Source organism: Panthera onca, chromosome A3, assembly GCF_046562875.1.
Source record: "Panthera onca isolate mPanOnc1 chromosome A3, mPanOnc1 haplotype 2, whole genome shotgun sequence".
Taxonomy (NCBI): Eukaryota; Metazoa; Chordata; class Mammalia; order Carnivora; family Felidae; genus Panthera; species Panthera onca.
This window is the reverse complement of record NC_138341.1, coordinates 44,370,296-44,385,723: the sequence shown is the minus strand read 5'-3', so window position 1 is coordinate 44,385,723 and position 15,428 is coordinate 44,370,296. Positions and strand designations below refer to the sequence as shown.

General features: G+C 35.2%; 1 protein-coding gene across 5 annotated transcripts in view; it reads left to right on the top strand.

Moving 5' to 3' along the window:
* The window catches only part of CTNNA2 (catenin alpha 2), a 1,102,119-nt gene that overhangs the window by 1,027,060 nt on the left and 59,631 nt on the right, over positions 1-15,428 (top strand). For all 5 annotated transcript variants that reach the window (XM_060656428.3, XM_060656443.3, XM_060656437.3 and 2 more), the window contains one exon: positions 401-582. In XM_060656428.3, the coding sequence (XP_060512411.1) occupies positions 401-582 (182 nt within the window). The remainder of the gene's footprint in view (positions 1-400; positions 583-15,428) is intronic.

Here is a 15,428-nt window from a genome sequence, read left to right as displayed (position 1 = left end):
CTTTTTTCTTTTTTTCCTTCTCTGAACAGATTTCAGTGTTGAAAGAGGTACATTCTTTCATCTGGTAAAAGTTTCTTGAGACCAAATATAAAAATTGTCAAGAATAGATTCTTTTGAACAAACATATGTCATCAAAGCAACACAGAAGTTCTGTTACTGTCAATGTGCACATACCTTTTGGATCTCTCTATTTTTGTGTGTGTATAGGAATAGGGACGGGGATTTGGGGGATGTTACCAGTCTATGCTTTTGCTTTCCTGGGGATGGAGAAAACGTACTTTCTGGAATGGTGGGGCAGCCTATAAACCTTGTCGGGGTCTGGCTTTGCCATTAACTTAAAGCAGAGTCACCCTACTTTACTTTGTCAATATTAGTCACACGTATTCTGTAACCCACACAGGCCATCATGGCACAACTACCGCAGGAGGAGAAGGCAAAAATAGCTGAGCAGGTGGAGATATTCCACCAAGAGAAAAGCAAGCTGGATGCCGAAGTGGCCAAATGGGATGACAGCGGCAATGATATAATTGTGCTGGCCAAGCAGATGTGTATGATCATGATGGAAATGACAGACTTCACAAGGTGAGGCCCAGAGACAGGAAGATGATTTTCTCATTAAACCCAGAAGCGTAACAGTGTATATTAGCATGTGAGAGCCTGCTGAAAAATTAAAATATTACATCAAAGCAAGGTAGTGGTATTATAAAATTTATATGTGTAAGTCAAAATGATATGGACCTAATTCTTAGCAGATAGTCAAGGAGGACAGATTCATTTTTGTGATTATTATTGTTTTAATTATACTAAGTCAGTCATAAAATCTAACCCCTGGGAGTTGAGTGACTCATTTTTGTTCTGTGCTGTTTTGCAATGTTTTTAAACACTGTTTTCAAGATAAGGTGAACGATTTGTTTATATTCCTTTGGGAAAAAAAATGTACATCTATACAGCTGTGTGTGCATACATACATGTAATAGGTTGAATGCGAAGTCATGATCAAGCATTGATCTCAGCTCATGTTTTACCCTTACATACAAAGATTCAGTTTCCACAATCTGATCCCATAATTTTGACAGGAAAATTAAAAATTGTATAAGTGTTATTCCCTTTTGCTGTAAGCAGTGCTTTTAATAAATCAAGAGATCAGTCAGAATTTTGTCGGGAGGCTTTGCCTCACCGGGGTCATTGCTGTTTCTGCCACTGCAATTTTAATCTCCTCTTTAAAGGGAGGTGACATTTCTGCCCTTCCTACTACACAAAGGGCAAATCAAGGGAGAGCAAAGCTCAATGAAAAAAATCCCTGGATTTTGAAGCTGAATACAGGTGATTTTAGACCAGCCTCTTACTGTCTTTGTTTATTTGCAAAATGGGGAAATAATGCTTTTCTTATAATCTTCATAGGAGAGCTTTAAAATCCAATGAGGTAAAGCAGTTGTAAATTATGCTGCTATACAAATGTAAGCTACCATTATATTACAATTTTTTTTCCATTGGAAACACAAATACACATGATCAAGATATTTTAATGATTAAACATGATACTTGTTTATAAAACTATGTAAGATATATGGTAATGCCAAAATATCACCTTATGGGTGACAATATTTTTAAGGATTATTGAATGCTTCTAATAGGAGAAGGCTACAATTGATTTTATGTAATAAAATATGGAATATCTCTGCCTCATCCCCCTTACCCTTTGCCTCTGGCCAATATATACTAATGACATTGCCTGGGCCTTTCTCTAAATATTTTTAAATTGTTTTTGACTTCAGTGGAATTACTTTAGTAATATGAAGGTGACCTTTGAGACTTTTTAAATGTCATTGTATTCATTAGAAGCTCAAATTTGTACATCTGGTTAGTCTTTGTCGGCTTCACAGATTTATTTCACACACGAAAAATAATAGTAGGAAAAAACAGTCTGAGCTACTACTTAAGGATACTTCATAGCTAAGTATGAATTTACTACAAATCAGACTATTCTGGCAGTCTCAGTCGTTGCTTTTCTAGGCCTGTAATGACTTAATTTGCTTGCTTTCAACATGGTATTAGTATTTTATCTGATAGATATTATGCAATCCGTTAATAACATCACTTGTAAAAATAATCTCATTAGTTCAAAGTGAATAATGAATCTAGTCAAGTTGCTAGTTTAGATCAGAAGAACATTTTATAATGCTCTAGATTATATATAACAGTGGTCATGGAAGAGAGATATATTTGAGGGGGTCTTGTTAGATGATGTTAAATAAAGCAGACTTTCTATTAGTCAAAGTATAGTTTTAAAAGCAAAAAGAAGGCCACTTCAATTTCCTAGGGATTTCATATAATCATTTTATGCTTATTTGAGTAATGAAATGTCTAGGATAACACTGATTATCATTTGTCCTACCACCTGATGAGTAGTTTCATGCCTCTTTGTGAGGGCAAAGGGAGGAACCCAGTAATTAACGGCCAGAGAAACAGACGAGGGCGTGAATTGGAAATGGAACACGGGAATCTGAGTATTTGTCGCTATGTACATCTGCAGAGCCTCTCTGGCAAAGATGAAGCTGACTTGAGCCATTTTTTGGTGGACTCTCACCTGAGTTCTCTACTTAACCGTATGCATTATCATTATTATTGTTGCCCCAGCATTTTCTACTTCAGGGAAGAATAGTTTTAGCTGTATACTGTAAAAAGCCCTATGTACTATATTCTCTAAAGGAAAGAAGATAGCTGGTTAGGAATTGAAACTTGACTCTTCTCAAATCATATGTTTAAATTGCATCTGGAGGGCAAAAAAAAAAAAAAAAAAAAAAAAACAAAAAAAAAACCTTTGCATTTATTATCATGTTGTTTTATTTTTTACCAGTAGCTAACATTAATTTGATTCAGTCATCTCAATGATATACAGTCCATTATTATTAAAATTGGAGAGGTTCTGCCTCATTATTTGTGAAATAACTTCTTCATGGAGGATAAAACTAATTATGCCTCATGTCTTTTTCCTGTTCAGTCCTTGACTTCTATTTCATGGGCAGTGGCAGAAGCACTGTCCTGCAGAGGGTGACTCCATATTTCTGATGTCATTCTCAGTAAGAAATAGCATGTACCAGTCTTGTGTCCCAATAACATAAGGTGTGCAGATGGCAGCAGCTCAGAAAAGAAACCCAAGTTTAATTGTATAGCAAGGAACAAAGCTGTCTTTTGAGACCAACTGTAACTTCTGATCTGTAAGGAAAAGGATTTAGGCTAAGAAAAGGAACTTTCAGGGTACAGTCAACTGTAAAATGCTGAGCACTGGGCTCAGAAAACATGTAATCACCCCATTCTTCCCAAACTTAATTTCTGCCTTAGTGCAGACACTCAGTACCTCAGTCTAGGTATCACTTGGCTAGTTTTTGATTTCAGCCCTTGACCCTTTTCTGTCCCTTCCATGTCACATCTGGCCATTAAAAGGCCACCGTCTACCTCCCTTTATACCAGCTCTCTCATTAGCTCTTCTGTTCATAGAAAAAAAAAATACAAGTACTGATTTTGCTATACAGTGCCTACCTTTTAAGTTTCTTTATTGAAATATATTCGACACATGACGTTACATTAATTTCAAGTGTACAACATGGTGATTTGACAATTCTGTATTTATGCAATGTTCACCACAAGTACAGCTACCATCTATTGCCATATAATGCTACTACAATACAATTGATTATATTCCCTATGCTGAGACTTTCATCCCCATGATTTATTTATTCCATAACTAGAAACCTGAGACTTTCATCCCCATGATTTATTTATTCCATAACTAGAAACCTGTGTTTCTCACTCCCCTTCACTCATTTTACCAGTACCCCCATCTCACCTCCCTTCTGGCAACCATCACTTTATTCTCTGTATTTGTGGATCTGTCTCTGATTATTTTGTTAGGGGTGTGTGTGTGTGTGTGTGTGTGTGTGTTTTAGATTCCACCTATAAGTGAAATCATACAGTGTTTGTCTTTCTCTCTTTTGTTTCACTTAGCATAATATACTCTACGTCCATCCATGTTGTTGCAAATGGCAAGATTGCATCTTTTTTATGACTGAGTAACGTGTGTGTGTGTATCACATCTTCTTTGTCTATTCATCTATTGATGGATGCTTGGATCGCTTCCATATCTTGGCTATTGCAAATAATGCTGCAGGAAAAATAGGAGTGCATATACCTTTCTGAATTAATATTTTCATTTTCTTTGGGTAAATACCCTGTAGGAAAAGTACAGGACCATAGGGTATTTCTATTTGTAATTTTTAAAGAAACCTCCATACTGTTTTCTATAGTGGCTGTACCAATTTACATTCCCACCAACAGTGTACAAATGTGCCTTTTTTTCCATATCCAAACATTTATTATTTCGTCTTTCTGATTCAAGCCATTCTGACAGGTGTTAGGTTATATCTCATTGTGGTTTTGGTTACCATTACTCTCATGATTAGTGATAGGGAGCATCTTTTCTTGTGTCTGTTGGCCATTTGTACATCTTCTTTAAAAAATTGGGGCTCCTGGGTGGCTAAGTCGGTTAAGCATCCGACTTCGGCTCAGGTCATGATCTCGTGGTCTGTGAGTTCGAGCCCTGCATCAGGCTCTGTGCTAACAGCTCAGAGCCTGGAGCCTGCTGCAGATTCTGTCTCCCTTCCTCTCTGCCCCTTACCCATTTGCTGTCTGTCTCTCTCTATCAAAAATAAATAAAAATTTTTTTAAAAAGTCTATTCAGGTCCCCTGCCCATTTTTCATTTGGACTGTTTTTCTTTTTTTTTATTATTTAAGTTATATGAGGTTTTTTTTGTATATTTTGGATAGTAACCCCTTATTGGCTATATCATTTGTAAATATATATTCCTATTCAGTATGTTGTTTTTGTTTGTTTGTTTGATAGTTTCCTTCACTGTGCAAAGGATTTGTTTTAAATTTATTTATTTGTTTTGAGAGAGAGAGAGAGAGAGAGGGAGAGAGAGAGAGAGAGAGAGAGAGAGAATCTCAAGAGAACCTCACTGTCAGCACAGAGCCTGGCACAGAGCTCTGATCTCACTAACCATGAGATCACTGCATGAGCCAAAATCAAGTGTCAGAGGCTTAACCAACTGAGCCACCCAAGTGCCCCAAATGATTTTTTTTTTTGGTGTAGTCCCAATAGTTTGTGTTTGCTTTCATTTCCCTTGCCTGAGGAGACATAACTAGAAAAATATTGCCAAGGCCAGTGTTGGAAAAAGTACCGCCTATGTGTTCTTCTAGGAGTTTGATGGTTTCATGTCTCACATTTAGGTCTTGAATACACTTTGAGTTTGTTTTTGTGTATGGTGTAAGAAAAGTGTTCCTGTTTCATTGTTTTTGCACATAGCTATTTAGTTTTCCCAGCACTATTTTTTGAAGACTGTCTTTTCTCCAATATATTCCCCAATATATTGTCCCTGCCTTTTTCATATTAATTGACTATATAAGCATGCGTCTACTTCTGGACTCTGTATCCTGTTCACTTGATGTACTAGTCCATTTTTGTGCCAATACCATACGTTTTGATTACTATAGCTTTGTAATAAAACTAGAAATCAGTGATTGTGATACCTCCAGCTTGTTTTTTTCTTTCTCAAGATTGCTTTGGTTATCCAGGGTCTTTTGTGTTTCTATACAGAATTTAGAATTATTTTTTCCAGTTCTGTGAAAAATAATATTGGTGTTTTGATAGAGATTGCATTGAATTGGCAGATTGCTTTTGGTAGTGTGGACATTTTAACAATATCAATTCGTCCATTCCATGAGAATGTTTTATCTTTCCATTCATATGTGTCATCTTCAATTTTTTTTCTTCATTATTTTATAGTTTTCACAGTACCAGTCTTTCAGCTCCTTACTTATTTCTAGGTATTTTATTCTATTGGTGCAACTATAAATTGAACTGTTTCCTTATTTTGTCCTTCTATTTCATTATTAGTGTATAGAAATACAATAGATTTCTGTATATTTTTTTTTCCTAGTTTATTTTATTTTTTTTATTTTTATTTTTTTTAATTTTTTAATATATGAAATTTACTGTCAAATTGGTTTCCATACAACACCCAGTGCTCATCCCAAAAGGTGCCCTCCTCAATACCCATCACCCACCCTCCCCTCCCTCCCACCCCCCATCAACCCTCAGTTTGTTCTCAGTTTTTAACAGTCTCTTATGCTTTGGCTCTCTCCCACTCTAACCTCTTTTTTTTTTTTTTTCCTTCCCCTCCCCCATGGGTTTCTGTTACGTTTCTCAGGATCCACATAAGAGTGAAACCATATGGTATCTGTCTTTCTCTGTATGGCTTATTTCACTTAGCATCACACTCTCCAGTTCCATCCATGTTGCTACAAAAGGCCATATTTCATTTTTTCTCATTGCCACGTAGTATTCCATTGTGTATATAAACCACAATTTCTTTATCCATTCATCAGTTGATGGACATTTAGGCTCTTTCCATAATTTGGCTATTGTTGAGAGTGCCGCTATAAACATTGGGGTACAGGTGCCCCTATGCATCAGTACTCCTGTATCCCTTGGATAAATTCCTAGCAGTGCTATTGCTGGGTCATAGGGTAGGTCTATTTTTAATTTTCTGAGGAACCTCCACACTGCTTTCCAGAGCGGCTGCACCAATTTGCATTCCCACCAACAGTGCAAGAGGGTTCCTGTTTCTCCACATCCTCTCCAGCATCTATAGTCTCCTGATTTCTTCATTTTGGCCACTCTGACTGGCGTGAGGTGGTATCTGAGTGTGGTTTTGATTTGTATTTCCCTGATAAGGAGCGACGTTGAACATCTTTTCATGTGCCTGTTGGCCATCCGGATGTCTTCTTTAGAGAAGTGTCTATTCATGTTTTCTGCCCATTTCTTCACTGGGTTATTTGTTTTTCGGGTGTGGAGTCTGATGAGCTCTTTATAGATTTTGGATACTAGCCCTTTGTCCGATGTGTCATTTGCAAATATCTTTTCCCATTCTGTTGGTTGCCTTTTAGTTTTGTTGGTTGTTTCCTTTGCTGTGCAGAAGCTTTTTATCTTCATAAGGTCCCAGTAATTCACTTTTGCTTTTAATTCCCTTGCCTTTGGGGATGTGCCGAGTAAGAGATTGCTACGGCTGAGGTCAGAGAGGTCTTTTCCTGCTTTCTCCTGTAAGGTTTTGATGGTTTCCTGTCTCACATTCAGGTCCTTTATCCATTTTGAGTTTATTTTTGTGAATGGTGTGAGAAAGTGGTCTAGTTTCAACCTTCTGCATGTTGCTGTCCAGTTCTCCCAGCGCCATTTGTTAAAGAGACTGTCTTTTTTCCATTGGATGTTCTTTCCTGCTTTGTCAAAGATGAGTTGGCCATACGTTTGTGGGTCTAGTTCTGGGGTTTCTATTCTATTCCATTGGTCTATGTGTCTGTTTTTATGCCAATACCATGCTGTCTTGATGATGACAGCTTTGTAGTAGAGGCTAAAGTCTGGGATTGTGATGCCTCCTGCTTTGGTCTTCTTCTTCAAAATTACTTTGGCTATTCGGGGCCTTTTGTGGTTCCATATGAATTTTAGGATTGCTTGTTCTAGTTTCGAGAAGAATGCTGGTGCAATTTTGATTGGGATTGCATTGAATGTGTAGATAGCTTTGGGTAGTATTGACATTTTGACAATATTTATTCTTCCAATCCATGAGCAGGGAATGTCTTTCCATTTCTTTATATCTTCTTCAATTACCTGCATAAGCTTTCTATAGTTTTCAGCATACAGATCTTTTACATCTTTGGTTAGATTTATTCCTAGGTATTTTATGCTTCTTGGTGCAATTGTGAATGGGATCAGTTTCTTCATTTGTCTTTCTGTTGCTTCATTGTTAGTGTATAAGAATGCAACTGATTTCTGCACATTGATTTTGTATCCTGCAACTTTGCTGAATTCATGTATCAGTTCTAGCAGACTTTTGGTGGAGTCTATCGGATTTTCCATGTATAATATCATGTCATCTGCAAAAAGCGAAAGCTTGACTTCATCTTTGCCAATTTTGATGCCATTGATTTCCTTTTGTTGTCTGATTGCTGATGCTAGAACTTCCAGCACTATATTAAACAACAGCGGTGAGAGTGGGCATCCCTGTCGTGTTCCTGATCTCAGGGAAAAAGCTCTCAGTTTTTCCCCGTTGAGGATGATGTTAGCTGTGGGCTTTTCATAAATGGCCTTTATGATCTTTAAGTATGTTCCTTCTATCCCGACTTTCTCAAGGGTTTTTATTAAGAAAGGGTGCTGGATTTTGTCAAAGGCCTTTTCTGCATCGATTGACAGGATCATATGGTTCTTCTCTTTTTTTTTTGTTAATGTGATGTATCACGTTGATCGATTTGCGAATGTTGAACCAGCCCTGCATCCCAGGAATGAATCCCACTTGATCATGGTGAATAATTCTTTTTATATGCTGTTGAATTCGATTTGCTAGTATCTTATTGAGAATTTTTACATCCATATTCATCAGAGATATTGGCCTGTAGTTCTCTTTTTTTACTGGGTCTCTGTCTGGTTTAGGAATCAAAGTTATACTGGCTTCATAGAATGAGTCTGGAAGTTTTCCTTCCCTTTCTATTTCTTGGAATAGCTTGAGAAGGATAGGTATTATCTCTGCTTTAAACGTCTGGTAGAACTCCCCTGGGAAGCCATCTGGTCGTGGACTCTTATTTGTTGGGAGATTTTTGATAACCGATTCAATTTCTTCGCTGGTTATGGGTCTGTTCAAGCTTTCTATTTCCTCCTGATTGAGTTTTGGAAGAGTGTGGGTGTTTAGGAATTTGTCCATTTCTTCCAGGTTGTCCAATTTGTTGGCATATAATTTTTCATAGTATTAGATTTCTGTATATTGATTTTGTGTTTTGCAACTTCACTGAACTCATTTATATATCTAGTAGTTTTTTGGTGGTCTTTAGTGTTTTCAAATATAATGTCCCATCATCTACAAATAATGGAAGTTTTACTTCTTCCTTACCAATTTGGATGCCTTTTATTTCCTGTCTGATTGACGTGGATATGACTTCCAATACTATGTTGAATAAAACAGAGTGGACATCTTTGTCATATATATTTTTTTTAATTTTTTAATGTTTATTTTTTGACAGTGAGGGACAGAACACAAGCAGGGGAGGGACAGAGAGAGAGAAGGAGACACAGAATACGAAGCAGGCTCCAGGCTCTGAGCTGTTAGCACAGAGCCTGAGATGGCGCTCAAACCCACAAACTGTGAGATCATGACTTGAGCCAAAGTCAGATGCTCAACTAACTGAGCCACCCAGGCACCACTTTGTCATGTTTCTGATCTCAGAAGAAAAGTTCTCACTTTTTCACCACTTAGTATGATGTTAGCTGTGAGTTTGCCATTTGTGACCTTAATTATATCGATACATGTTCCTTCTAAATTCATTTTGTTGAGAGTACTTTTTTAATTATGAACAGATGTTGAATATTTTCAAATAATTTTCTGTATGTATTGGGATGATCATGTGATTTTTGTCTTTCATTTTGTTAATATGATGTATCACACTGATCAATTTGCAGATATTGAACCATTCTTGCATCCCCAGAGTAAATCCCACTTGATTTTGGTGAATGATTATTTTAATATATTGTTCAATGTTGTTTGCTAATATTGAGGATTTTTGAATTCATTAGGGATATTGGCCACTAGCTTTCCTTTTGTGTAGTGCTTTATCAGGTTTTGGTATCAGGATAATGCTGGCCGTGTAGAATGTATTTGGAGTTTTCTTTCCTCTTCTATTCTTGGAATAGTTTATAGAGAATAGGTATTAACTCTTCCTTAAATGTTTGGTAGAATTCACCTGTGAATCTATCTGGCCCTGGACTTTTGTTGGGAATTTTTTGCTTACTGATCCAATTTCATTATCTTTCATATTTTATGTTTCTTCCAGATTGAATATTGGAAAATTGAATATTCTAGAAATTTATCTATTTCTTTTGTATTATCCAATTTGTTACCATATACATTTTTGTAGTAGTCTCTTACAGTCATTTGTATTTCTGTGATGTCAGTTGTTACTTCTCTTTTTTCATTTCTTATTCCTTTCTCCTTTTCCCCTCCAATCTGGCCTAAGTCTTAATGATTTTGTTTATCTTTTGAAGAACCAGCTCTTGGTTTCATTGATGTTTTCTATTACTTTTAGTTTCCTTTTAATTTATTTTTCTTTGATCTTTATTACTTCCTTTCTTATACTCATTTTGAGCTGTGTTTATTCTTCTTTGTCTACTTCATTTAGGTGTTAGGAGAGATTGTTCATTTGAGATTTTTCTTGTTTCTTGAAGTAAGCCTGCATTGCTATAAATTTACCTCTTTTTTTTTTTTAAGAGTTTTTTTTTTTTTATAATTTTTTTAACGTTTATTTATTTTTGAGACAGAGAGAGACAGAGCATGAACAGGGGAGGAGCAGAGAGAGAGGGAGACACAGAATCTGAAACAGGCTCCAGGCTCTGAGCTGTCAGCACAGAGCCCGACGCGGGGCTCAAACTCACGGACCGTGAGATCATGACCTGAGCCGAAGTCAGACGCTTAACCGACCAAGCCACCCAGGCGCCCCTTCTTCTTCTTTTTTTTTTTTTTAAGAGTTTTTTTTTTTTTTTATTTTTTTAATGTTTATTTATTTTTGAGACAGAGAGAGACAGAGCATGAACAGGGGAGGAGCAGAGAGAGAGGGAGACACAGAATCTAAATTTACCTCTTAAAACTGCTTTCACTGCATTACAAATGTTTTTGACTATTGTGTTTCCATTTTCATTTTCCATGTATTTTTTAATCTCCTTTTTGATTTTTTGATTACCTCATTGGTTGTTAAATAGCATATTGTTTAGCCTTCACATATTTGTGCTCTTATTTGTTTGTGTTTGTTGTTGTTATAATTTATTTCTATTTTAATACCATTGTGGTTGGAAAAGATGCATGATGTGATCTCAGTCTTATTAAACTTACTGAGACTTGTTTTGTGACCTAACATGTGATCTTAGAGAATATTCCATGTGCATTTGAAAAGAATGGGTGTTCTGTTGTTTTCAGATTATTTTGTATGTCTTTTAAGTCCATTTGGTATAATTTGTTGTTCCAAGACATTGTTTCCTTATTGATTTTCTGCCTGGATGATCTATCCATTGGTGTAACTAGGGTGTTAAAGTCTCCTATTATTATTGTATTACTGTCAATTTCTTCCTTTATGTTACTAATATTTGCTTTATGTATTTAGGTACACCACTGTTGGGTACATAGATATTTACAATTTTTATATCCTCTTATTTGATTGACTCCTTTATCATTGTGTAATGCCTTTCCTTGTCTTTTGTTCCACTCTGTTTTAAAGTCTTTGTCTGATATAAGTATTGCTACCCCAGTTTTTCTTCCCTTCCATTTACATGGAATACCTCTTGCCATCCCTTTACTTTCCATCTGTATGTGTCTTTAGGTCTGAAGTGAGTCTATGGTAGGCAATATATAGATGGGTCTTAATTTCTTTTTATCCATTCCAATACCATCACCTTATTTCTTTTGCTGGAACATGTAGACCATTTATATTTAAAGTAATTATTGATATTTTTATTCTTATTGCCATTTTGTTCATTGTTTTCTGGTTGTTTTTGTAGTTCTTCTCTGTTCCTTTCTTCTTCTCTTGCTCTCTTTCTTTGTGATTGATAACTTTCTGTAGTGTTATGCTTGGCTTTCTTTCTCTTTGTTTATTGTGTATCTATTCTAGGTTTTGCTGTGCAGTTACCATGAGATTCATATATAACATCCTAAGTATATAGCAGCCCATATTAAGTTGATGGTTACTTAAGTTCAAACACATTCTAAACACCTTCATTTTTATTGCCCCCCCCCCCGATTTTGTGTGTATGTAATCATATTTTACATTGTCTTTATTTTGCAAATCCCCTTAACTAATTTTTTTTAATTTTTAGGTTTTATTTTAATTCCAGTTACTTAACAGACAGTGTTATATTAGTTTCAGGTGTACAGTATGGTGATTCAACACTTCCATATATCACCCAGTGTTCATCACAAGTGCACTGAATAATTCCTATTGCTGATTTAATCTATGCCCCCACCCACCTCCTCTCTGGTAATCATCAGTTTGTTCTTTATAGTTAAGAATCTGTTTCTTGGTTTCTGTCTCTCTCTCTCTCTCTCTCTCTTTTGCCCTTAATCATTTGTTTCTTAAATTACACATATAAGTGAAATAATATGGTGTTTGTCTTTCTCTGACTTATGTTGCTTAGCATTATATCTCTTCCTCTATTTGGGTTTTGGAAATAGCAAAATTTCATTATTTTTATGGCTGAATAATAGTCTGTTGTGTGTGTGTGTATATATATATATATATATATATACACACACACACACCATATATATATATATATATATATATATATATATATATACACACCATATCTTCTTTATCCATTTATCAAAGGATACTTTGGCTGCTTTCATATCTTGGCTATTGTAAATAATGCTGCTATAAACATAAGGGTGCATATATCCCTTTGGATTAGTGTTTTTCTATTCTTTGGGTAAATACCCAGTAGTGTGATTGCTGCACTGTTACAGTAGCTCTATTTTTAACTTTTTGAGGAACCTCCACATTGTTTTGCACAGTGGCTGCACCAATTTGCATTCCCACCAACAGTGCAAGAGGATTCCCCTTTCTCCACATCCTTGCCAACACCTGTTGTTTCTTGTGTTTTTTATTTTACTCATTCTGGACAGGTGCAAAGTGATATCTCATCATAGTTTTGATTTTCATCTCCCTGATGAAGAATAATATTAAACATCTTTTCATGTGTCTATTGTTCATTTATCTTATCTTGTTTGGAAAAATGTATATTCACATCTTCTGCCCATTTGTTAATTGGATTACTTCTTTCTTGGATGTTGAATTATATAAGTTCTTTATATATTTTGGATACTACCCCCTTATCAGATATGTCATCAACCTACATATGTCTGTAGGTTGTCTTTTAGTTTTGTTGATTGTTTTTATTTTGATGAAGTCCCAATAGTATATTTTTGTTTTTCTTTCCCTTGCCTTAGGGGATCTATCTAGAAAAAAGTTGGTATGACCAATGTCAGAGAAGTTACTGCCAGTGTTCTCTTTCAGAATTTTATAGTTTTAAGTCTCACATTTACATTTCGGTTTACAATCCAATTTTAGTTTATTTTTGTGTATGGTGTCAGAAAGTGGTACAGTTTTCTCAACACCATTTGTTGAAGAGACACCGCCCCCCCCCCATAAGATATTCTTTCCTGCTTTGTTGAAGATTAATTGAACATATAGTTGTCAGTTCATTTTGGGGTTTTTTTTTATATGATTTTTATATGGTTTATATTTTATATGGTTTTTATTTATATGATTTTATATGATTCATGTGTCTATTTTTATGCCAGTACCATACTCTTTTGATTACTGTAGTTTTGTAATATGGACTACTGGACTGGAAGTCTAGAACCGTGATGGCTCCAGCTCTGCTTTTCTTTTTCCAGGTTGCTTTGGCTATTCGGAGACTTTTATGGTTCCATACATATTTTAGGATTGTTTGTTCTAGCTCTCTGAAAAATTGCTTTTGGTATTTTGATAGGGGTTGCATTAAATATGTAGATTGCTTTGGGTAGTGTAGACATTTCAACAAAATGTGTTCTTCCATTTTGTGAGCTTGGATGTCTTTTGATTTCTTTTGTTGTCTTCAAATTCTTTTATCAGTGTTTTGTTATTTCCACAGTACAGGTCTTTCACCTCTTTGCTTAGGTTTACTCCTAGGTATCTTATTTTTGGTGCAGTTGTAAATGGAATTGTTTTCTTAATTTCACTTTCTACTGCTTCATTATTGATGTACAGACATTCAACCAATTTTGATATGTTGATGTATCCTGTGACATTATTGAATTTATCAGTTCCAGCAGTTTATTGGTGGAGTCTTTGGTTTTTCTATATAAAGTATCATGTCATTTCCAGATAGTGAATGTTTTATTTCTCCTTTGCCAATGTAGTTGCCTTTTATTTCTTTTTGTTGTCTGATTGCTGTGGCTAGGACTTCCAGTAGTATGTTGAATAAAAGTAGTGAGACTGGACATCCTTGCCTTATTGCTGACTTTACAGGAAAAGCTCTCAGTTTTTCCCCATTGAGGATAATGTTAGTTGTGGCTTTTTCATATATGCCTTTATTATCTTGAGGTATATTCCCTTTAAATCTACTTGGTTGAGGGTTTTTATCATAAATAGATATTTTACTTTGTCAAATGTTTTCTCTGCATCTGTTAAAATAATTGTATGGTTCTTATATCCTTTCTCTTATTGATGTGTTGTATCACATTGGTTGACTTGTGAATATTGAACCACCCTTGCAATGCAGGAATAAATCCCATTCGATTGTAGTGAATGATTTTTTTTTAATGTATGGTTCTATTCAGTTTGCTAGTGTTATGTTGAGGGTTTTTACATTTATGTTTATCAGGGATATTGGCCTGTAGTTCTCTTTCTTGGTGTTGTCTTTACATGGTTTTTGTATCAGGGTATTGCTGGCCTCATAGAATGAATTTAAAAGTTTTCCTTTCTTTTCTGAATAGTTTTTTTTTTTTTTTTTGAATAGTTTGAGAAGAATAGGTAGGTATTAACTACTCTTTAAATATTTGGTAGAATTTGCCTGTGAAGCCATCTGTTCCTAGACTTTTGTTTTTGGGAGTTTTTTAGTTGCTTATTCAATTTCTTTACTGGTTATTGGTTTGCTTGAATTTTCTATTCTTGTTTCAGTTTTGTAGTTTATATGTTTCTAGGAATTTATACATTTCTTCAATGTCATTCAATTCCTTGGCCTATATTTCATAGTATTCTAATATAATTTTATATATTTTTGTGGTATTGGTTGTTATTTGTCCTCTCTCATTTGTGATTTTATTTTATTTTTTTTACTCCTTTCTCTTTTTCTTGATAAGTCTTGCTAGAGGTTTATCAGTATTATTGACTGTTTTGTTTTGTTTTTCAAAGAATTGCCTCCTGCTTTCATTGATGTTTTCTTTTTCTTTCTTTCTTTTTATTTACTAATTATTTATTTTTAATTGTGTATCATTTATTTCCTTGCTTCTGCTGGTTTTAGGTTTTCTTCTTTTTCTAGCTCCTTTAGATGTAAGATTAGGTTGTTTATTTGAGATTTACGTTGCTTCTTGATGTCAGACTGTATTGTTATAAAGTTCCCTATTAGCACTGCTTTGCTGCATCCTAAACGTTTTGAACTGTTGTGTTATCATCTTCATTTGTTTCCATGTACCTTTTTTATTCTTTTATTTCTTGGCTGAACCATTCATTGTTTAGTAGCATGTTATTTAACCTCGATGTATCTGTGGTCGTTTCAGATACCTTTCTTGTGCTTGACTTCC